Source organism: Malaclemys terrapin, chromosome 7 (assembly GCF_027887155.1).
Source record: "Malaclemys terrapin pileata isolate rMalTer1 chromosome 7, rMalTer1.hap1, whole genome shotgun sequence".
In the NCBI taxonomy this organism is placed as follows: Eukaryota; Metazoa; Chordata; order Testudines; family Emydidae; genus Malaclemys; species Malaclemys terrapin.
This window is the reverse complement of record NC_071511.1, coordinates 16,347,125-16,371,621: the sequence shown is the minus strand read 5'-3', so window position 1 is coordinate 16,371,621 and position 24,497 is coordinate 16,347,125. Positions and strand designations below refer to the sequence as shown.

Genomic DNA, 24,497 nt, shown 5'->3' with positions numbered 1-24,497 from the left:
TTTCCCTCAGATGACTCTTCCAAACCATTCTCCACCATAGTACCTGTGCAGAGAGCCTGAAAATGGTTTCTTACCTCTGTCTGCCTTGGGGATACATGGTTTCTCCTCTTTCTTCTTATGGAGGTTACATGCTGCCAATTTTCTTCCCCGTCCTGCACTGTCCTCTCTGATTCTTCAGCACGCTTTGCCTGCAGTACCAAATGCTGACTTCTATCCATAAAACCTTCATTTTCTTTTATGCCACACAGTGTCGATACTTGGGTCTCTAGTCCTTTAACTTTCTCTTCCAATATGGAGGCCAGCTTGCACTTCATACAGACTAATTCGCTTCTATCCTCTGGGAGAAAGACAAACATGGCACATCCTGTGCAGGTCACAACAGCCGATCGCTCACTATCCATATTATCTTCCTTCTAAGAGCCTCTTCAAATGTTGCATTTTCTGCTCACAGAAGCCCGAAAGGCAAAAACCTGTGGAAATTCCCCCCAGGCGAACTCCCTCTGTTTGCCTGTTCTCTGTTGGCCACTCACTCAGTTCGCGACTGACTGATTTTTTTATAAGGCTGCTGGCTCGAATTTTCTTCAATTTGTTTAAGAAAAACAAAAACAAAAAAACAACACTAGCCACTAGTATGCACTGTTGCTCCCAGGATATGAGAAATAAGTTGGATGAGGCCTTGAAACAACCCTCTAACCTCTGTAACTTCTCATGAGCGCATCAGAAAACTCTCCACATACCAAGACCACCAACTCAAAGAGGCACCAGACCCCACCAAAACAGATGCCAAACCTGTAGAGATATCTCTACTGCTATGATGATCAACACCCCCCACCCCAACACACATTTTGTAATCCATGAGTTCTACACATGCCTATCACAACCATATTTCCTGAGAGCGAACTCTTCTCACAAAGCAATCAATCTATATCCGACATCTCAGTCCTCAAAGGAAACTTGCATAACTTGAGTCTGGGAGCTTAGATTCATAACTCTGCTAAAATGGCAAATTCACGGACTGAATAAAGAAACTGGATTTACGGCTTGTTACAGCGATCTATAAACCATTGACCACTGCATCTTCTTCATTCCCTCCGGCCCCGCCCCAACAGGAGCAGGAGGTAACAGGCCACTTCACTTTGAACAATTCCCTGAAATGTGTGTTAACTACTTATGCCAAACAATCCGTTCCACGTTGCATTTAGCTATGACACTGAGTACATTTCCCAGACCTCAAGAAGGACTCTCTGTAAGCTTGAAAGCTGGTCTCTCACCAACTTCTGTTGGCAAAATAAAATAGATTGCCCATCTTGTCTTTATAGCCACAAGGATGCATTTTCCAACAGCTTAAGTGTAGCTAGATATAAACAGAAATACCTTTCTAACTCCCAAAACAATCTTCCCACCCACTCACTCTACCCTTGGAGAAAACTTAGCCCTTGCTGTGTGCCCTAAATGGTAAGAGATTTTATCTGCCAGAGCAAGCAGGGGAATGAGTTTCAGAACCAAGTGTCTCCTGCTAAAGCCACAGCTCCCTTCCCATTTAAATCAGAAACCGGTTAGTTCAAGTGCCTCAGATGATCACAAGACAAGGAGAAAGGCAATCTTTAACTCAGAGCATTACAAGAGCATACTTTTTTTTTTTTTTGCATAATTAAGTATTCATTTTAAAATACTCTGAAGACTTTTGCTTGTAAAGCCCCTTCATCCAGAAAGTCACTAAATACTCCCTTTGCAACACATGCCTTAATATAATATGCTAATTCTTGTCTTAGTGACCTGAAAATGACACAGCAAAAGTATCAATAGTGAAAATATAAGCTAAGCTATGTTAGAGAAGAGTGTGGTAGCACTGCTGCTGCAGTTAGAGTCTATTTAAAAATTTAATATTAAACATCAAGATATCAAATGAAGTGCTTACCCTCTGAAGAATTGAGATATGGCTCCAAAAAGCTATGACCTCTCTACTGTTCTTTAATAGCCTAGTTTTAGGAAGCAAATTCCTCCCAGTCCAACACCCATACCAAGGATGTGCACACACTAGCTAGTGTCAGATCACAGTACACATGTGCATTGGTGTCTGTCAGGTTCTGTAATTATAAAGCATAACACTCACGAGCCTTGGACATCACAACCTCACACAAGTGCTAACATGCTCAATAGTCCCTGAGTTACAAAATAAAATAGGTCATGGAAGCCCAGCCTCAGCGAACTTCAGCTGTGCAAAGCCATCTGTGCAAAGATTCTGCATTACTTCACTGAGACTCAGAACTGTAGTAAAAATTAAAGGCCTGTCTGTGAGCAGAAGGGGTTTCAGAGAAGAGGAACTTCTAACCCAAGCCTGTTATTTTTGAAATCACAGTTTGTATGAATCTTATTCCAGCACCAGTTCAGCCACAAAGTCACCTTTTCTCCCTATCTCTTTCAGAACAAAAGACCTTCCTGCTAGTAGCTGCAAGATGTGAGCACAGTTGTGTGGACGAAAAGAATGGCATATTAATGGAGAGAGTTGCTCCACACAACTAAGATTTATGGGAGAGCTTCTGTGCTGGGTCTCTAAGATGCCCAACAGGTGACATGGAACCCAGAGCAAGGAGAGACTAAGTCACGTTTGCACCTTCCACATGCTAAACTGCTCCAGGGGCTGGCCTCAGTCATAATTTAGATATCACTGAAGAGCTAAGTTACAGCAGCTTTCTCAGGCTCCTCAGGACCTCCACAGCACTGGTTGTGAGTGTCCTTGACACTTTCTGCCCCGCCTCCTAGTCCCCTGTGCCAGGACTTGCAAGGAGGTCTTCAGAGGACAGTCTATATGGCTGCCTTTCATAGCTCCTGCACTGGCAGATCCTTGCTCGGCTGGAACCAGGACTTTCACAGCCCCTTTATGATGTTCCACCCCCTTTACCTGGCATGGAGGGGGCAGAGTTTAGAGTGAAGTATGTTCACAATTCCGCATAAGGCTCTGATCCTGAAAAGACTTACTCACCTGCTTAACACTATGCAAATGAGTAGTCTCACAGAACTGAATGGGACTAACTCATGCTTAAAGTCAAGCATGTGAGTAAGTCTTTGTAGGATTAGGGCCTATGTGATGCTACATCTTTCCCACTCCCATGTTACACTGGTGAAAATCCAGAGTAACTGTTGTCTTCAGTGGAATCAGTCCAGATTTACACTGATGTAACTGAGAGCAGAATCTGTCATTATGAAACAAGTATGATTCTCCTCACAAAATTCTACTTTTCTCAGAATGCCCACCCTTTGCCCTATTACTCTGAATTTACTGGATACCTTGCTATTCAAATTGCTCTAATTACATGCTTCAGATCTTCCAATATTATGATCAAATTCATCATATTCCTATCCCTGGGACACTCTATATTGTCACTGGTTGAGATTAATTTGCATATACTATAAATAGAAATAGTGGCATCTGATATGATTCAATGTATTGAGTCAGAAGGTTTTAATGCCTTCAGGCAAAACTGATATCCTAGGATAAAATATGAAATGTGTTATGTAGTTTTATACTGTTGGGATTGTGGGGCTCAAAATGTGAATATTCTTTATGAAAATTAATGTTTTAAAATGGCTCCTGTCTACATGTCATTTCAAATTGGTCACTTTACTAATGTATTCTTTGAAGTGAAGAAATTGCACAATTTTGTTTGCTGAATATATATTTTCACTGTAGGAACCTTCTAATTCCCACATCTCCATCAACAATGGATGCCCTGAGTCTACCAATGATGTCAGTCATAATCAACTGCTTGACCTTGTCTCCTGCAAGCACCATCATCTTTCTTCCATTCCACCCCTTATGCATGCAAGATCCCCCCTGAAAAAAATCCTCTAAGGCCACTATCATATCTTCCCCCAAATCCCTTCTTAAGACTTGTTTGTACCATGAAGTCTACAGACAGCTGTCAGCTGACAACCGCTATGCTGGTGGCTAGCTGAAACTACTGACATTCTTCTTTGACTCCATTAACAACAAAATAAGCTTTAGCTCCAAAATATTGCACACAGCTAGTCTATGAAAAAATATGTTCATGTTACTCTGACCCTAAACTCTGTCCCATCTGTTAATTTCATCCACCGGTAACTTGGTATCTAAGATTGCCAACTCTTTGGGGGCAAGGACTGTCTTTTACTCTATGTCTGTAAAGCACCTAGCAAAATGGAGTAAACAGTAATAGAGTAAAATATGTTTATTACCACACCTTGTTAAAATTATTTAGGTAGAACAGTAAAAAACAAGGAAAAGCACTTAAGATGGTAAACATAGCTTGTTGAAAAATGAGACAACCATTTGGTGAAAAATGGCAAGACATTGAATTTGTTTCCATTTCTCAAGCTTTAAAACTATAATATTTTCATGGTTTTGTCAAAAAAACTTTTTTGAAGTAGTTTTGAAATTATTCAATTTTCTCATTTACAAAAATGTCTGGAAAGACTTCTGATCGGATTCCAAAAAAATCTTGATAAAAATAGGCTAGGTACTTTCCAGTCAGAGGATGACTCAGTCCCTGCCCTGCAGAATGCATAATCCAGTAGATTCATTCAGATTAGTAATTTGGTATATTATTTGTATTGTTAACTCCAATCCAATCAGATGGGACTCTGCATGCATGCACGGCTCCCTGTGTTCAGATCTGATTTCAGGATCAAAGTCTGTGGACCATTATCATGTTTTCCCTCTGGAAACGATGAGAAAGGCAAAAATATGAAGGAAAACTCAGTTTCAATTTGTGACATTCTAAATACTTCAGCAATAGGTGGAAGGGGCTTTGTGAAAGCACATTAAACAGGCACTATACAATCTAACTGAAAACTAACATTAGACTCATCTTTCCAAACCACACAGATGCTCCAATATCTGAGGGGAAATTGTCTGGAAGATTAGCATGTTCTTCAAAGGGCCAGTCCCTTCCACTTAATCCCCAGAACTCCTAAAGGAGCCATTATACCATGCTTTTCCCACCTGTTCAGGAGGGGACAGCAAACATACAATAGGAACTCCCTGACTGGGCCACCATTACACCGCACAGGCCAAGAGCTCATAATGAACAGAGTGGTTCTTCCACCCAAAAGCTGCAGAGCCTCCAATCATACCTCGTTCATGCAGAGCCACTGCCAGTTTTCCAAGGAGTAAGTTGCGTTTAGATTTCTCTCTTCCATTTTTGATGGATCTCTCTGAACTTACCATCCACAATTCTGAAACCAGTAATAATACCACGAAGCAGTAGTTAGACGAAGGAGAAAGAGCAGAAGAGGGACAGACACTGTGGAAGTTGCCACAGGCCTGATCCAAACTCCATTGGAAAGACTTCTATTGACTTTAAGAGGCTTGGATTCAGGCACTGTGTGACAAGTTATGCTGATGCTTAATATTTTTACTTCAAAAAGAAAAAGAAAAAACTAATAAGTTAAACTACCCTTCCTGCCGTACCCACTCTCACCTTAGTGTTCCAGTTGAGATGCATTCCTAATCCTGTTATAGCTTTCCTTTCCCACAATCCTGTTAAGGCTTTCTTTTGTCCATGTATATATCCAAATGGTAAGCATTACAACATTGGTCTCTCTTACACAACACTGAAGTGTTTACAGAAATGGAATATATTCAAAAGGGACTTAGAGGCACAAGTCTCACTGATTTTCAAAAAGATTGTGCTCCTAAATCCCTTAGTGATTTTGAAAGTCTCCCCCTTTTAGATGAACATTTCCAAAAGAATTAACATTGGTAACGAAAGACAATATTTAGATAAAGATAACTGTCTATTGACCAGGAATTATACTTGCTGAAGACAGAAGCTAAGGCAATAATTTAGTTCAAAATTTTAAGTACTGTATGTTTGTGGATTCTAAGGGAAGTTAGTTTTACAATGTGCTTTAAAGAAAGTGTTGATTTCCCCATGCTACATAATTTCATTCACTAAATATGTAAAATGGATAAAGTATTTAGTAATTTTTTCAACATAGTTACTGATTTTCATGGACACTACATTCATAATAAAATAAATTATATTACCTTGTACCATTAGGGCTAATAGCAGTGTTGTAACGCAACATTAGCAATGTAAATAAAAACACTGTTTTGAAATCCATGATGCATTTCAAAACCGCTTTCCAAACATCCTCTTATTTTTAAACTGGAAGTTTAGTTTACAATTGCCATAATCTTTATTGGCATTTCCTAACAGAATTTTAGTCCAAAATCAATATGACATATTGAACATATGCACTTACATTTACATTCCCTGCATCAGGTATACCCATTCAATTATTGTCCAAAGTTTACTAAATTCTTTATACTATATTAATGTTTACTGTCCCTACCAAAGAGAAGGGACCCATTGTGCCAGGGACAGTCACACAGTAAGAGACAGTACCTACCCCAAAAAACGTACAATATAAAAAGCCATTATAAAATACTTCCTTTCTTTCTGTGTCTTCATTGGACAGAGGAAATCCAAAGTGCAGAGACTAACATCTTCAAAAGTGCCTAAGCGATTTAGGAGCCAGTATCCCATTTTCAAAAAGTGATTTAGGCACTTAGGCTCTTAAGACATATTGACTTTGAATGAATCTTAGACTTCTCTAAGTCACTTTTGAAAATGGGACTTCATCACTTTTGAACATTTTGCCCTAACCCAAGGTCATCCAGGAAGTCTGTGGCAAACCAGCAAATTAACCCAGATCTCCTAAATTCCAGTCCAGTGCCTTAACAACAAATCCATCCTCCTTTAATGGCTACGTTTATGTAAGATCAACTGATTGCATCTCTCAGAACTTCACTCGGAATTTGGCATGAGAAATCATAGCAGGATGTGGTCTTATGGGACATATACTGCCTTTATTCCCTGTGCCTGACTACGATCCTCTTAATGCATGATTCAAAGGGAGTGTAGTGACCCAATTTTGACTAGTGCATCCCTCTCTCTGCCCCTGCGAGAGCTTCCCTTCATCAGAATGAGCATATTAGCCCAATATGTTCATACTCTGGATTTGAGCTGCTTTTAGACTTCTGGGGGATCTATGCTTGGATCTGGAATAAGAACACAGCTCATAGTATTCTAAACATAAGATATCCAGATCATTCATACTATGGTTTTAATGATGGTGTAAATCAGTGATAGATGAACTGTTGTCTACACATGAAAGTTAATGCAGGATAAGATATGGTGAATTTAAGTAGATTAACTATTCATTAACTGTGTGTGTGGATGCTCTTATTCTGGAATAAAAAATGCCTTTTTCCAAGTTAGTTAACTCCATGATGCTAACATGGATTAAATCAGGGACAGCTTTTCCAGAACAACTCGTCAGGTAAACAAGCTCGTAGAGTGGTACTTATTAATTACATAAGGAAAATGAGCAAGTTAATTGCCCAATGTATATACCCACATTATTTTTCACCAAATAGCATCCTCCACCACAGTAACTGCCAGGGTGAATTAAAAGTGAGAAGCATTCAAACACTGTTTACCCATGCTGATGGACCTGATGCTATCATTTGTGATGTTCCCAAACCTCTAGAGCTGATGCCACGCACAGTACAGAAAACTGAATCTTAAACCTTTATTCACCTCATTCCATGTATAATCTCCTCCCAGGAGGGGGAAAACACACACACACACACACACACACAATGTACCTCATTGGAATCATTAGTGATATGCACCAAGTTGTGCATAGGCTGCATGAATGTGGTTCTAATATAAAGGGTGAAATACAAGATCCTCTACTCTCCCCTAAAACACAGAGAGAAATGGAAACATTAATGAGTGATATTTTCTTTGCACTAGCCTCAACAGATGGAAAGAAAGAGCTGATCTGCATGATGTTGAGGAAAAGCCAGTTTGTGCCTACTGCATAAAATAAATGTTCAAAAACCGTTCATCCTTGTTAAAAATATAACCCCTGTAATGTTGCCAAGGTCGGAGAAACCTACGGTGATCTGTGGAGTACGTGCTACCTGCACATGCTAAAGCTGCTTGGGGAATATATACAAGTTTCCCCCAAGATAAACTTTCTCCCCATCCAATGCTAGTTTGCATATTTAAGCTATTTTCCTTCTTCGAACCCCCTTTTTAGATGTACATCTTCCATTCTATCCTCTCTACATGAGATCTTCTGAAATGCAACAAATATTGAGAGAGAGAGAGAAAATAGATAAGGAAAGCAGAACCACGCTGTAAAATCTGTAGTCAGTACAATTACATAGCAATATTTAGAATTTCTTGTTTTCAGCATGCTATAATTCAAGGATAGCTTTAATCATGTTATTCTGGACATGTCTACATATTTGTAATATGTATGAGTAAGTTAGATGTTATTGTATGCATTCAAATTCAGTTACATAACAATGCCGGAGATCTTACAGACATGGGTTCACTACATAGAAGGAGCACAGTGCCAAGATTTGCTTTGGAATGATATGTAAAGTAGGCTGGTTGATTTAAATACAGTTGCTTGTGAGAGCCTAAAGCAAATACTGTTTGACTAGGACCTCAGCATTTTCTAATGTGCATCCTCCACATGAAGTGTTTCACATTTGTAGTTCGAATATAGCATGAGATCATTTATTTTTCACCGAGTCCCTGTTATAATTCAGTAAAACGCCTTGAATGCATTAACCCCCCCCCCCCCCCATATCTAATTGCATCTCTCTCTCACACACACACGGGTTATTTGTATTTCTGCCAGTTGTGTGATCGACCAGTTTCGCCCAGGTCTGATGTTACTATTAAGGGCCGTTCTATTGTTGCATCTACAGCTTTAATGCTGTCCTGTATTTAAGAAGTGGTACAACATTGGATTTTATATTTGAGCTGGGGGTGGTGGTGGCTGGAGAGGAGAATCTCAGCTAAAAATTGCTCCTTGATCTTCTTCCAGGGGTGGCAAAAAGAAAATGATCCAACTCTCAATTCATGGAGGGGAGAAGGAGGGGCAAGGACACCAATGATCAGTTGCTCAGTTTGTGTCTTGTAGGTGAAGACTGCCCCTGACACGGGCAGGCAGATGGTAAGAAAGGAGCCCCCGTGAGTTCTTGAAACGGAAAAGTGAATTTTCCATGACAGCCCTAGAAGTTCCCCTGTTTGTAGCCGGAAAAAACAAACAAACAAACAAACTTGCCTGTTGCAAAAAACAACGTGAGGAGGGTTCGGCTTGGGGCGCGAGAAACCCTGGTACCAGTAATGATGTATCTGGCGAGGGGGTGGGGGGGTCACTGTCACTCCATGGGCGCTCATGGGCTGGCAGCACTCCCCGCTTCCCCGTTGGAATCCCGAGGCATCTGTCACAGAAGAGCTGCGACCTCCCCCTACACACCGCCCATTGCGGGATGTACCGGCAACATCGAGACGCGCCAGCTGGCGAAACCCGAGCCAGCCGCTGGAACTTGTTGAAGGCAGAGGAAGGCGCCTTCCTCGCTTCGCTTTTATTCCCTTTCGCGGAGGGGGGTGGAAACCATTCTGAACCACGGAGCGATCAGCACCGGGTTGGAGGCAAGTTACACTCTCCCTCAGCCCCGGGCGCCCCCTTTCCCTCTGCCTGGCTGGGCACAGCCTTTGAGCGAGGTGGGCGCTTGCCAGGCTGTCTGCATTACACTCCCTTCCACCACATTTCCACCACACACACACTCTCTCTCTCTGCCATCCCCACCCTCTTTCTAGGCCGATACCGATACTCCTACTATGCGATCTCTCGGAGGGCTGAACCTGGAAAACGCACGGGCGAAGGAAGATGTGGAAAAGACATATAAGTGTCGTGTGTGTGTGTAAAAAACAATGCGAGGTGCCTCAGTGAGCCAACTTGCATGCTACAAGTTGATGCATCTATTCTACCTGCAGCCCTGGCCCCTCGCTTTCAGCGCGGCGAGAGCTCCCCCAACCCCCACCCCGAGGTTTGGCTCCTCCGCCCTGGGCGAACAGTGGCAATTTGCAAATTAGACTAAAAAGGATAGTGTGCTGCACTTGGCATTTTGGCTCCACCCTCCCTGCCTACCTCTGGTTTGCGCTTTTCTCCCTGCCGCTCACAGTGCCATGAACGCTCCCAGCTCACGATAGCCTCCCCGACCCTTTTACAATCAGAGAGAAGGGGATCATGCAGCCTCCTGTCCAAAAGCAGCTCCTAATGATGGAGATGCTCCATGGGCCAGATCCCTTCCCAAACTCTTCGGGAGAGGCTGTGCTTTAGGTAAATTAAATCACTTGCTGTCTTCCCCCCCGCCAGCCCCATACACACTTCGCCGCAGAGATGGGGTGATTTCAAAGAGGCAGGAGAAAAGCAATTGCCTGGATATGAGTCTAGAAGGAAAAACTTGGGGAGAGACTTGCCTCTTTGAATCCTTAAATACAGCAGCGCATGGACCCATGCAGGGGGATTTCAGTACAGGGACTCACATAACGGGAACATATATATGAATGAAGCGGGGAGGAGAGGAAACAGAAGCACTGCAGCAATACACACACCCCAATCCTTTAATCCGTCTTCTCAACTCATCCTTTAGCACTTGAGGGAGGAATTAAAGCCTGAAGCAATCCAGCAGCCGCTGTCCCTACAGCCTCCCAGCTACGTGTCTGGGCAGGGTTTTAAAGAGTCCGAGGTTGAAATAGACTAAGGGTTTCAGGTGCTAGGGCTGGGTTTTTCGGGGGGTAGGTTACTGCAATTTATCCCCCCCCCCCGGAGGGGTTACTGCATTTCCTCCCATATTTGAATCTCGCTTAGAACGAGATGATTTCCGAGCTGGAGTTCTGGTTTATCTACTGCCAGCTGGGAGGAGAAAAATGTCATTTAAAGTAGATCAAACTATGGCTTATCATTTAGATGGATGAAGATGTCTAAACACAGATCGACTTCTGCAGCTGTAAAGTGGAAATTAAAAGGCAAGTGAAATAATGAAATAAAATCAAATGAAAAATACATTCTCTCTCTCTCTCATATATACACACACATTTGGTTGCAGCGATGTGCACTCTAATCCCAGTGTAACTAATACTAAACTAATCGAGGGGGCTGTTCGGAGGAACCTGCGGTACACAAATCTGTCCTCATCAAAAACCTTTAATATTTCATGTTTGAAACCATTTGTGCTCGCGCCCCTGTTGCCTTTTACAAGCGTGTTTGCCGAGCCATATTTCACTCTAATGCAAACCCATTTAAATCACAGCCTTGTTTTTTCCACAGATTGCTTCTTGTAAATGGGGCGATAAATCCAGAAAGTGTCATGCACGGTGGAATAGAGAGGGGTGGGTGGGGCGTTGTTAAAAGAGAGAGGTGGGGGGTAGAAGGGGAACAATTCTTAGGGGAATTACATGAAAAACACCTAAATGAAAATGGAGAGAGTAAAAATTGCATCGCAACTCTGCGACCCCTTGCTATCCCTGTGCAAGCGGGGAAACCTCAGTAGAGTAGACACGACGAAGGGAGCAATAAATCCATCCGTTTCAATGACAAAGCCCAAATAAGCCCCCCGCCCCTTCCAAACAACCTGATGACTCTGGAACCCCTACCTGGAAAAGCCTTAAGATGTTCGCTACCATAATGGACACTGAACTTCCAGATGCCCCAATCACTCCAACTACTTTCTCTGGCTTGACAAAGACCGGTGGTTCCCCATTGGTGCACCTCACGTCGGAGGTGTCCTTCTGGATCAGCGCCTGGACAAAAGTGAGCGACTGCTCCAATGCATAGGTGTCCCTGGAACAAGTGTCCAAGATCCGAGCCCCGAGCGTCACGTTGGGCAGCAGGTCCGGATCGCTGTTGATCTGGTCCAGCGCGTACAGCATCGCCTCGAGCCGGTGGATGCCGTTTTCTTTCTTGATGTCCCCGCAAGGCACTCCGGTGGGTCCCTTGGCGTGGACGGGAAAGAGCCCCCCCAGGGTGATGTCCCCCTCTATCCGGATGGAGTGGGGGGCGTACATCTCCTGTCCGTGAGCCACCGCAGAGAGGAGAAACTCCAGCAGGCAGCAGGGCAACTTGATCAAAGTCAGGAGATGGAAGAGTCTCCCCAGCCGGATCATGGTGCTGCCGCTGCTCGGGCGATGGCCAGATGTCCTGGCGTGGCCAGCGGGGCACCCTTGCGCCTTCATGGGAAGAGGAGGGGAAATTCCCTTCGGGTGTGTGGGGTGGGGAGGGGATGGGCTGGGGAGGTCCGGCTCCTGCCGTCTGCCCTCTCCGCCGCTGCTTCTCTGCTGCGATCTCCAGCGGCACAGCACTGGGGAAAGGTAAGGGTTTGCTATCGCTTTAAATGGTCGCTCGGCTGCTCTCCTCCTCCCACTCTCCCCACCTCCTGCTCTCACCCTCCCCATCCTGGCTCTCCCGTTCTCTCCCGGCGCGTCATTACGCAGAGATGCGGGCTGAGGTAACTGGAGGCAGGCAGGCAGCGAAGGAGGGATGGGGGGCTCCCGAGGCTGGGCTAGGTCTCGCTCAGCGCCTACCGCAGCCTCTCCCCCGTGCTCTTAGTTTAATTCCCTCGCGCCGCCAGCTGGGAAGCGTGCAGCCAGCTCACTGCCCTCTCGGGATCTTCAGCTTGGAGGGGGAGGGAAGGAATACAGCTAGCTCTACCCTGCTGGATCCTCATAATTTTTGGCCCGAAATAGTACCATGAAAATAGAGAACAAGTCCAGCCACTTCTACGTCAAAAGAAAAAAAAAACAATCCCGACCCTGATGCATCTAGTCACAAACACTCTGAATCTGGCACTCGGAACTGCCCAATTATGGCCCTCAACCCCCAAATTCTGATGCCTAACTAGAGAGCACCTCTAGCAGCTGCGAGTGCATTAAAAATAGCCAGATCTCACCACAAAAACCCCGATCGGGCACCTGATCCTGGCACAGATTCCAGTCTCTCTGCTCCCAGTGTGGCACCAAAAAAAAAAAAAAAAAAAAAAAAAAAAGTGCTGATTCCAAAAACCTGGATTTGATAGTTGAATCCTGCCAGTTTCTGGCAGCAACCATCCCAGTTCTACTGTCTAAATGGTAACTAAGTGTAGCTGCTTCTACTGCACACAGAATCTTGACCTTGATGCATCCTGGCATAACAGCACCACAAAAACCTGTTTCTGGTACCTGGATCCAAGTAGCAAGTTTTGGCCTTAAAGAGAATACAAGTATAGCAGCTTCAACTTCACTAGGAGAAACATCAGAACCCTGATGTATCTCAGCCCAACAGCACGGCAACGGTGGGTTGGGGGGGAGTGGAACGACGACCCACAGCAACACAACATACACCTGGTACCTGGTTCCTACCAATATTTGGTCCCAACACTTCAAATTTTGCTGTCCAAAGAGCAAAAATATAGTCACTCCTATTGCACCAAAACATCTGGCAGGTAGGGTTTTGGTTTTTCAAGTAACCTCGAAATTGAAGTGCAGCTGCTCCAATTTCACATCAGAAATCCAGAGCCTGATGCATCCCTGCTCCACACACACACCCCAACAAAAACAACAACAACACCCTTCCTCACCCATATCCAGCACCTGGAGCCTATCATTTAGGTGCCCATCCCTTAAATTGTCAAAATAGACAGACATGTCGCCATTCCTCCTAAACCAGACAAATCCATGCTCTGACACATTCCCAGTGCAAGATCAACTCAAAATATATTTATGGCACCTGGGTCTTGCCAGATCGAGAACATTTTTTGCCATAAAACTCTACAGTCTATTGCATAATTAAAATACAAGTATAGCTGCTTCTAGTCCACTACAATAACCTGGTCCAGATACATCCTGGTACAGGAGCACTTGACAAATCCAGATATGGGTGCAGATACAGCAGGGTTGTGTCCATTTCCCCCCCCCCCTTAGATCCCCCAACTTTTACCTTTATTTAGCCAGCAGATAAATCATATCCAATACACTGCCTTTCACTGAAGCCACAGCAACCCATATCTGACATCCCTCTCATCCCTTAGACATTGCCAAATTTCATTCCATAAAATTGAAATATTTCAGTAAAACTGGTCTAGCAGATGTGGATGATCATATTAAATGTGGTTTTAGCCAAACTCTTGATTGATATTTTCAAAGCAGTCTAGGGGATTCAGACATGTCTTTCATAAATTTTAAATGGAAGATCGGTTTCTACACCCCTAGATGCCTTTGGGGAGGGGGGAGGGGAAGTCAGTGCACGGAATACAAGGATTAGATGAACTGGGGTCTATATCTGAGACTAATTCTGAGATTAGATTTCTGAAATTGAGAGGATTTGGATGCTGAATACATGCACTAATTTGGAACATGGTCTGCATTTTTGGGTGCACTAGTAACTGCTACATTTTTACTCTATTTAAACAGTAGCATTTAGCAAAAATTGATGAATTCAGATGCTAGATATATGTGTAGTTGATGCTGTTGAGGGGCCAGAATTTCCAGTAAAGATATATTGCTCTCTTCATGTAGCGAAATTTGGAAAACAGGGTCAGAAAGGGTAGGACCCAGCAGGATTGAGGTGGATTTTTGGGGCTAAAATTTGGGAGGATCCAGATTCTGGGACAAATATAATCTCTCGTGATTTCACTTTATCTGGTTACGATTTAAAAAAAAACAAAAAAAAAAAACCCACACACACCTAGACCCTCTGACTCAAAAAATTATACAGTGACTAAAATGTTCAATATTCATCAGCTGTATGTCAGCTACTCCCAGATTTACAATATTTAAAAGTTTGATTTGTTATTAAAGCAAAGTCAGCCCCCTCAGACAAAAATGTTAACTCACTGACCATGGGGCGGTTCATGTGTGGGATTTTTTTCCCTCTTCTCTTTCTGTTTGTATGTAGTTTAACTATTGCTCATCATCATGTTGACACAATTGGGACAAGGTGTCAGCTTAAGTAGAGGAAGCAGGGGAGCCTGGGATGGTGGCATAAACAGTTATCCAGATCTGGTAAGAGATGAGGCCAAAAGTGTCAGTGGGAATTTCACATCTCTACAGGCAACTTGACTGTTCTGACATGTGCCCACCTCCCAAACAAACTGCAACCCACTTAGTGCCCGTTCATCATCCCTCACTCATATAGCCTAACCTATTAGTCAGTTCAGTTGTTTCTCGATCAAATGCCTACCTTGTTCACCTTTACACTATTACACATACACACAGGTTGTTAACATCAACTGCTACCCTCTTATGCCCTCATACCTATTCCCACACAGAGTGGGGCTACTCTAATGATGATAGCTAGTGTTTTCCCTAAAGTACAAGCATTTGGAATCAATTGACTATGTGAGAATCTCAGCTTTCATTTTTAAAGAGAAAAAGTAAATTTCTAGCCCTTGAAGTGGTGGAGAAAATCTTGAAAACATGACTGAGCCCTATCCTAAATACTCAAAAAAACCAGAGAGCAAATACAGAGAAACATTTTTCAGTCTTAATTTAAAACAATAATGATTTTTTAATACTTGCAGTTGGAAAATCTGCAGCTACAGTCACCATACCTACCCTCACACAGATACAGTAAGACCATCTGCTGCCTACCTTATGCTCCTTTTCCCCACAACCTGTCACCTCAGAAAATAGTCTACGTAACCTTACATGAAATGCCCTGATACCCAGTCATAGGAACATAGGTGTTGCCAGACTGGATCAGACCCAATATTCATCTGGTCCAGTATTCTGTCTCCAACAGTGGTCAGCATCAGATGCTTCAGAAGGAGGTGCAAGAACTGCACATCTGGCAGATGTGGGATAAGCAGTCCCCACAATAACCTAGTTAGAGATTTGCTTCACAGTTAAACCAGAGATTTAATATCCTTACCACAAATTGTTATATTAATAACTGGATATTCTTGAGATCCATGTAAATGTCCAGTTCCTTTTTGAATCTTAAGTCCTTCCCTCAATGACTTCCTATGACAAGGAATTCCACAGTTATTACATGTGATGTGGGTATTTATCACTTTTGAATTTCCCCATCTTTAATTTTTAACCCTTTAGTCATTTATCTAGCTCATCCTTTTCCTGTGTTATTCCCATTGACCACATGCAGTCAGCCTCCCTCACTCAATCATTTATTGTCCTCTCGGACAAGAAATGAGGCACGGTAATCTATGCATTTAGCACTTCCACTCATTTCATGTACTTGTAAGGAGCCTTTCATTGTGGTATTGAAGCACTGTACGTCACCAGGTGATACCACTTGGAATAATGAAGACCAGCATGAGTGTATCCCTCTGCAGCTACACACCCTCCACAGGGTCCCACTCTGCTTCCCTGCTGGATCATTTACAAAGGCCTTTAACAGATTAAGCTCTGACTGTGCCAGAGACCATCTCATCACTTATGACCTTCCAAATACCAGCGCTATAAGTACAGTGGGGAAAACCCAGACTAAGATGCAGAGCGGTTTCCAAGCCAAAAATTAGACTGTATCCAATGAGGAAAAAATCAAGAGTCACTCCTCCTCCACCAGTCTTTTGGCAGAAATTTAGGATCAAAATATCACAAATCATGTTTAAATGGTGTCTGTAATCTGTACCAAATGGCTGGCAACTGGCAATACATTACATTACACAGCCAAAAGACCTAACAGCCGATAGGATGTTTGTACCATTTGATAACAGTACTGATTTAGGTGGTGGTAAGACCAAATTTCTCTCTTCTTCTACATATCTAGTTAGGATGAAAACATAGTATTGAAATGAATATCCACTAGTCATTTTTGTGCTATACAGTGTCCTGGGAAAGATTACCAGGACTATCACTGGATATTTTCTTTACAAGTCTTAATTTGGCATCGCTGGAGAATTGTGCTCCCAGCACTAATAGATTTTTGACTCAATATGATGTGAATTGAGCCATTATTGTTCCTGTTACTAGGAGGAGGATATGCTAGGGTGGGATTTTTGCATTTCCATTTTTAATACATACGAACAAACCGCTACATATAATATTAAAGACATACACGGAACCCACAAAGGTCAGTGCATTTTTACACCATGTGTTGGCACACTTGACATTTTACCATGGTTTTGCATAGCAGGAAAACGAACTCATGATGCAAAACCTTGAGTGCATGAGACATATCTGTGGGGGTGTTTGTTACTGGAAGCTGGGGATGCCAGTTGGTTTGGCAGCTGAAGGGTGAGTGGAAGAGGGGAAATCAGCTTTTTATAGTAGGGGTTTCCAGAAGATTTGGCATCTGAAAGGGGGTTGTGATTGAACACAATAGGGGAGGCCTCACAACAGTGGGGGGATGGGAGAGGAGAAGAGCTGCAGGAAAATGGTTCCAACTGCAGCTGATTGGAGCCTAAATCCAGGGTTTTCAGACTGTGCACACAGGAAGCAGGGAGACTATATGCTGGGAGTCAGACACAGGTGGCTGAACAGCAGCCAGAGAAGAGCAGTGGATGGGAGTTTGGGTCCAGCAGGCACAGATGAATCCAGCCCAGTGGGACAACTTGCATGAGACACATTAAGTGTAAGACTTGACATGTCTGGGAATACTGTTTGACACAACAGTTCTGTACCGGATCCTTTGATCTCTGATGAAGAAATATCAAATAGGTGCTAGTACGCATTACGGATTAAGTGGCTGCAAATGCTCGAGGTCTTTTTTTTAAAAAGCGCTATACCTTTAGGGTTGCCAACTCTGACTGAAGCTATTCCAGGAGATTTTTTCCCCCCCAATATGACGTAATGTCATTTTCTTAAAATATCCTATTCTCTTCTGCAAACTAAATAACCCCAGTTCTCTCAGCCTCGCCTCATAAATCATGTGTCCAAGCCCCCTAATCATTTTTCGTTGCCCTCCGCTGGACTCTCCAATTTGTCCACATCCTTTCTGTACTGGGGGCCCCAAAATTGGATGCAATACTCCAGACGTGATCTCACCAGTGTTGAATAGAGGGGAATAATCACTTCCCTCAATCTGCTGGCAATGCTCCGACTAACACACCCCAATATGCCATTAGCCTTCTTGGCAACCAGGGCACACTGTTGACTCATATGCATCTTCTCATCCACTATAATGCTCAGGTCCTTTTTTGCAGAACTGCTGCTTAGTCAGTCGGTCCCCAGCCTGTAGCAGTGCATGGGATTCTTCTGTCCCAAGTGCAGGACTCTGCACTTGTTGAACCTCATCAGATCTCTTTTGTCCCAATCCTCCAATTTGTCTAGGTCGCTCTGGACCCTATCCCTACTCTCCAGCATCTCTCTCTCTCCCCAACCCCGCTTAGTGTCATTTGCAAACTTGCTGAGGGTGCAGTCCATCCCATCATCCAAATCATTAATGAAAATTTGGAACAAAACCGGCCCCAGAACTAGCCCCTGGGGCACTCTGCTTGATAGTGGCTGCCAACTAAACATCAAGCTGTTGATCACTACTGGTTAAGCCCGATGATCTAGCCAGCTTTCTATCCACCTTATAGTCCATTAATCCAATCCATACTTTAACTTCCTGGCAAGAATACTGTGGCACACTGTATCTAAAGATTTGCTAAAGTCAAGAGATGTCCACTGATTTCCCCATATCCAGTTATCTCGTCACAGAAGGCAATCAGTTGCCAAAAAGTCAGCATAACAGCTTGCATCTTTCAATGAAACTACAGATATGTACCCTAGCCAAGGATCTGGCCCTGTATCTGTTGCTGAAGATAGAGTTTAAAACAAAACAAACTCTAAACACTATCACTGGTTTTTATGCAGCTAACCAGCATGGTCCATATTAACAAACAAACCAACCAACCAACCAACCAACCACTGGAAGCAAAGCAAAGCAGACAATATAAATAAAACATTATTTTAAAAAACTGGTAGCGTAGCCTGACAATACAGCACACAGTTGGAGGTAGTTTCATACTAAATGAATGGATGTGGTACAAGCAATTAATTTTTTGGTTGAAGTCAGTGGTAGAACTTGAGCCAGGGCTCCTGATTATCTGGCATCCAGCAAATAATGATTTTGGCATTGAAGCCGTAAAAAACGCCTCTGATCCTTAACTCAGAATGAGTTACAATGTCTATTTATGGCCCCTGGTGTTAGAAAAAGCAGCAAATTCTCTGAGGAAATAACATCTATGGGCCTTTTGATAGAGCGTATTTTTATTGGATACAATATTAAACAATCAATAATAAAAATCAATATTAAGGATCTATCTTAAATCTACCAAAGAAGTGAATGTATACTTATGCTGAACCGCCACTTAACCTGGGCCAATTTTATATTGCCGCATACGGTCTATGGTACTGTATGCAAGAATATAATAGATGTATGAACCAGTTTCGATACAATAAGAACCAACCTCAGCTTTGCTTAGAGCTATAAATTTATCTTAATGTTTGGATAATTACATACATCTAATTTTTTCCATCTTCTGAGTCCTCAGATTTTGTGCCCTATCCTATATCCAGAGTTACAATAGTTAATGCTTAACCAAAAGCAGCATTCGAAGGGATACAAAACCTCATGCTTCAGAGATTAAACCAACCTCTAACCATGAGGGACTATGATGAGATTTTCCTTTTGGACAAATTATCCTATGTCTGCCTCCTGTGGCATTTTGGCAACTTCCTCTGAAGCATCAGTTGCTGGCCACTGTCAGAGACAAGATACTGGACTGAATAGATCACCATACGAACAAAGGACTTGACATATTGGATCAATCATGCGATCAAACCCTTGTGCAGAACTCATTACAGCATTGGGGCTTTAATCTACTATTTTATCTGCTACATTTCTGCCCTTATTCAAGGCCTGATTTTCAGACCCTTTGTGAATACACAAAGCCCTGACTTTACATGCACATATGGCTAAAGAGGATGGAATACACACAGGACTAAATAGTCTCAAGAGGTTTGCACATGCGTGCGCAGAGTAAATGTGCATTTGGCACAAGAGCAGATGTGCACATGCCCAAGGGCTAAATATGAGGCCCCAAATATTAACTTCTGAAAGAAAACTCAGTAGTAATATGCTTCATGGAAACAGACCCATTATTAAAGCAACAGTTATAACAGCAGGTACCACCATACAATAATAGTGGATGCACTTACAATGTATGTCATCTTTCATACCAGGATCTCAATGGGCTCTGGAAACATTTCTTTAAAAAAACATTAAGCTAAAAATAAGAAAAAAAGCCCTAGAGTTTATACAAAGAGCCTGATTTTTCAACCATTTTGATGACTACAGGGCACTTACATAAAACAGCACTGATCTGGTATTTAGTACCATGCAGGATAAATAGGAAGAAATAATTTAACCGTTCAAAATATTGGGCTCTTCATTTTATTTGGTCAGCATTTCAAGCCACAAATGCTTCTGCTAGGAGGATAGTTTCAGTAACAAATTACACGAACAAGACAAAATCAGATTGTCACTAAATACAGGCAGGCTATTTTAATTGTGAGAACCAAACTGCATACCAGACACAATTAGGAAAATAAAAATGTGTCACAAACGGTGTACATCTATGTAGCATATATTTAGAAGAGAGAGACCATTATACATCTGTCATTCAAGCCATTAAACTTAATGTTGACATATATGGTCAGTATTGCCAACCCAAAGTGTTCAAAAGTGAGTCAGACCCAGGAAAATCAGGAGTGACTTAAAAATAAGATTTTAAAAATATATGGTTTATTTATTTCTTGTCTGGTGTTTGAGCCTTTCAGGAGTCACATTTTCCAGCTTTTCCCCACAACCATGATAGCTAGAAACTAATTTGTAAATGAAAGCTGTGATTCTCGTGTAATCACAAGACTCCAGAAGCTGGAGTTTTAAAGATAACATTAAATATCACAACACTCATCATAAAGAGGGACAATGGGTAACACTGCTCATAATCGTCCCTTTGAAGCAAGGACCTTGTCCTTCCTCTCTTTAAATCCTCTTTAAAGCTCATTCATGGTGCTGCTCATCGAAAACCACCACAAAAATGAATGTCTCACATCTTCATGTACTCAGTCCCTCTCTTGCAGGCAGGAAGCTGGTCTGTCATAATCACTACTCCATCTGATCCCACTGAAGTTCCACTATGTGAACAGTGGGAATTTGATGACTTTTCTACACTAAGGCTTTCATTGGCATAACTCTGTTGGGTTGGGAGGAGGGGGGGTGATTTTTTGATGCAGTTATGTCAATAAAGGCCCTAGTGTGGATGCAGCCAGCCTGCTCTTAGAGTTAAACAGGAATTTTTTTGATTAAGCATGTCATTAAAAATACCAATTCATCACAGCTGAAACTTCTTGCAGGAAAGAGTCGATTTAGTCTAATTTCGTGACTGGAAAAATTGTTTTGACTTTAATGAAAATAATATTTTCCAGTTCAAAACAATAGTTTCATATTTAAGCTAATATAGTAAAAATGGTTGAAATCAAAACAGAACATTTCAAAATTATTGAAATGAAACATTTTGGTTGAATGTTTCCCTCCCCTCCCCCAATCCAGATTTTAGGTTTGGAAAATGTTCACTATTTTGATTTTTGTCTCAATTGGGGATGGTAATTATTTTTGAAATCTCAATTTTGTGTGTGGTGTGAAGACAGTTTCCCACCAGTTTATCAAGCTCTACTTGATAAGATTCGTTATGTGGACATGGTTTATTTCACTTTCCACTGGAATAAGCTGTACAGGTGTAACTGTGTCCACATTAGGGGAGGTGTTTGCCACTTTAACTATCTTGGCAAAATTAAAATGACAAAATTTGTAAGAGTAGACAAGCCCACAATACTTGCAGATTTAAAGGGTGTAAATGGACAAGGGGGATTTTGCTGGGTCACAACTGCTGTAGGTGGCATCTAAAAGTCTTCTGCAAACCCAGAAGATATCATCAGAAATTAACAGAGTTGATGGCCGCATTCGTTACCATGGATTACCACACTACACTCCCAGCCACTCAGTGTCCTTGGGGAGTTACTAGTAGCCTGGCTCCAGATCAAAACTGGTTTCCAGAGATCTCAGAATAGAGTGGAGAATCCAAGACCTCCACACCCAAGAAATTCAGCTGTTTCTGGAGTCCTACACATTTTCTGGATTTTTCCAGTGGATCCCAGGAAAGTCACAAGGTTGGAGGGCCTCACATCCTTCTAGAGCAGGGTTCACTAGTCCATGATGTTTCTCCTTTCTTCCTCTCCAGCTTCATGGTTCCTTAAAAATTTTGCAAATGGGACAAAACCAATCAGACTGTTGCAAGTAGCTTTTGCCCCTTTAAAGACTGGTATTCTATGAGAGGGCATAATAGGGATTCTATTGCCTTTCCCTAAAGTCAGCAAAGGATCTGGAGATTTTTTTAAAATAGCAGTCCCTACTTCAAAAAAGCAATTTGCAGTGTCACTTTCCTAAATGGGAAATCTATTTACTCCATCTATATATCTGGGCATCTCTGTATTCATTCTCCTTGCAAGAGAAGTTTTTGGCATTTTTTCAGACCATGTAAAACACATGTACCCCTCAAAGTCACATCAATGCATGTCCCATTGCTTTGAAAGCCATCCAAGCCTTTAAAATTATGCAGGGTAAAAATCAATTATGCAGGGTAAAAACTTTAAAACTGTTCCTTTGAGATAGCAAATATTTCAAACAGGCAGGTATATTAGAGGAGCGTTCAAGCCAAATCAAAATCATTGCAGTTCTCAGAGAACAATTTTTTTTCCCCAAAAACACACAGTAAATTGGGAACCAAGATTATTGTAAGAACATTTGGCATCAAAATTATTCACGCCTTACTTGAAACACTTCCTTAGTTGCTGAAGAAAGCGGATTTAAAAAAACAAAACACACACACACACACACGTATTTCTCTCCTTCGCCACCACTTCTGTAAAGCCTGCCAATAACATGATATGCCAAGGATCGGTTAAAAATTGTACAATTGTCTTCAGTCTGGATGCTCATCTAGCATATCACGTGTCCACACTTCATTGTCTATGACTGATTTAGGCCCAGTCCTGCTTTCCATGCACATCTCAAGCTCCCCTTTAGTTCAATGGCAGTTTTCTCTATGCAAAGAGTAGAGGGGCCTTAGATTTTGAGCCTCCAAACCACTGAGTGACTTATCCTCATGCATGCCAGTAGTCAGTATTGGCAGAAATGTCAATGTGACCAATCACTGGAGTACAGTCTACTTACCCAAGACTACTCATATGGGTATAAGGATTTTCAGGATCATACAGGCTGCTTCCTGAGCAAATCTTTATGTGCACATGGAGCCCAATTCAAGTCAATGCTCATTTGCATAGATTCAAGCATCTACCCACTAAGATTAGCTTTGGAGGATCAGGGCTTTAGATGATAAGCTCCTTGGGTTTGAGACCATGTCTCAGTAGTATGGTTTTCTGGAGATTTAAATTCAGATAAATAACAGGTTTTATATAATGCTTTATATATAAAGGACATACAAACAACAAAACCTATGCTCACTGATTTTTCAGTTCATCTGGCAGGTCCAAAAGAACAACAACAAGAAAAATTCAAACTTAAAAGAGTAAAAAAAATTCAGTTCAGATCAAATGAAATATTTAGTTTGACTCAAAACATTTCATTTAGATTTAAATCTTTTTAAAAAACAAAAAGTGAAGGAAGCTTTTTGCTGAAAAATTTCTGCCAGATCTAATCATCACTAACCTTCACATCGTGGCAGTTCAGAAGATCAGCAACACTTTTACGGAACCAAAATCCTTCTGTTCTAAAAGCAACGGCCCTTCCTGCTTGAATTGAGGAGTTCCATCAGCAGATGGCATTAGAAACTCCATAGGCACGCACTTGCTAGTCTTCCAGCTTTGTACACTCCTCTTTTCAGAGGTTTATAAACCTGCCGAAAAGTTAACCCCACAATTAAATCTCACATTCCAAGTCTTGTAACTTCCAGTCCCATCCCAGCCTCAACTTAAAAATCTCTTCCCCTGCACACTCCCACTTTTTAGAATTATGTATTTATATTTTTGAAGATGTGCCCTTCCACAAGACAAAGGGTGCATATACGCAATTTAATAAATTGCATGGATAGATATTCTCTACTACTTTTTTTTTATAAGAGCAAAAAAAGGTTCCGTTCCCCACAAACAACCCATCCCCCTCTGATCTCATCTCACCTCACTCCCTGAAGCACATGCATAAGGAAGCATATGCCTTAAAGAAGCTCAAAGGATTGATAACTGGATACACAGCTTTTCACCTTTAAATCACCTGTTCAAGTCAGGCTCAACTTAGAAGCAGTCAAAAGTTTAATAGTTTCAGTGTAATGGGTTGATAGTTCGCAGTGAACCAGGGGCCAGATCACAAAACACCAACATCACTGCTAGCATTCTTGCAATTAGTCTTATTCAGTTCCTGGAATCTCTAACTATTCTAAAAGGAAAGAATTATCCTTTTATCAGGATAGGAATCAAGCCTAAGGCTAGTAGGAGTAGTTTGAAGAAGGATGCACTGATAGTATCAGTGTCACTCTTGTTCTATGGATATCCTAATTCAGTCTCCAGGGTTGCTCTGGCACATTTCATGAAATGATCAGGGAATTTTTTTTTAAGTTAATTTCCAAAGATCCCCTTGTAGCT

The 24,497-nt window shown here is 42.0% G+C and overlaps 1 protein-coding gene across 2 annotated transcripts in view; it reads right to left on the bottom strand.

The window, feature by feature from the left end:
- The window catches only part of GRM7 (glutamate metabotropic receptor 7), a 545,455-nt gene extending 533,257 nt beyond the window's left edge, over positions 1-12,198 (bottom strand). Inside the window, exon 1 of one of the 2 annotated variants that reach the window (XM_054036313.1) lies at positions 11,514-12,198. In XM_054036313.1, the coding sequence (XP_053892288.1) occupies positions 11,514-12,092 (579 nt within the window). In that variant the 5' untranslated portion in view covers positions 12,093-12,198. The remainder of the gene's footprint in view (positions 1-11,513) is intronic. The other variant, XM_054036314.1, reaches the window with a different exon arrangement.
- Positions 12,199-24,497: the final 12,299 nt, after the last annotated feature.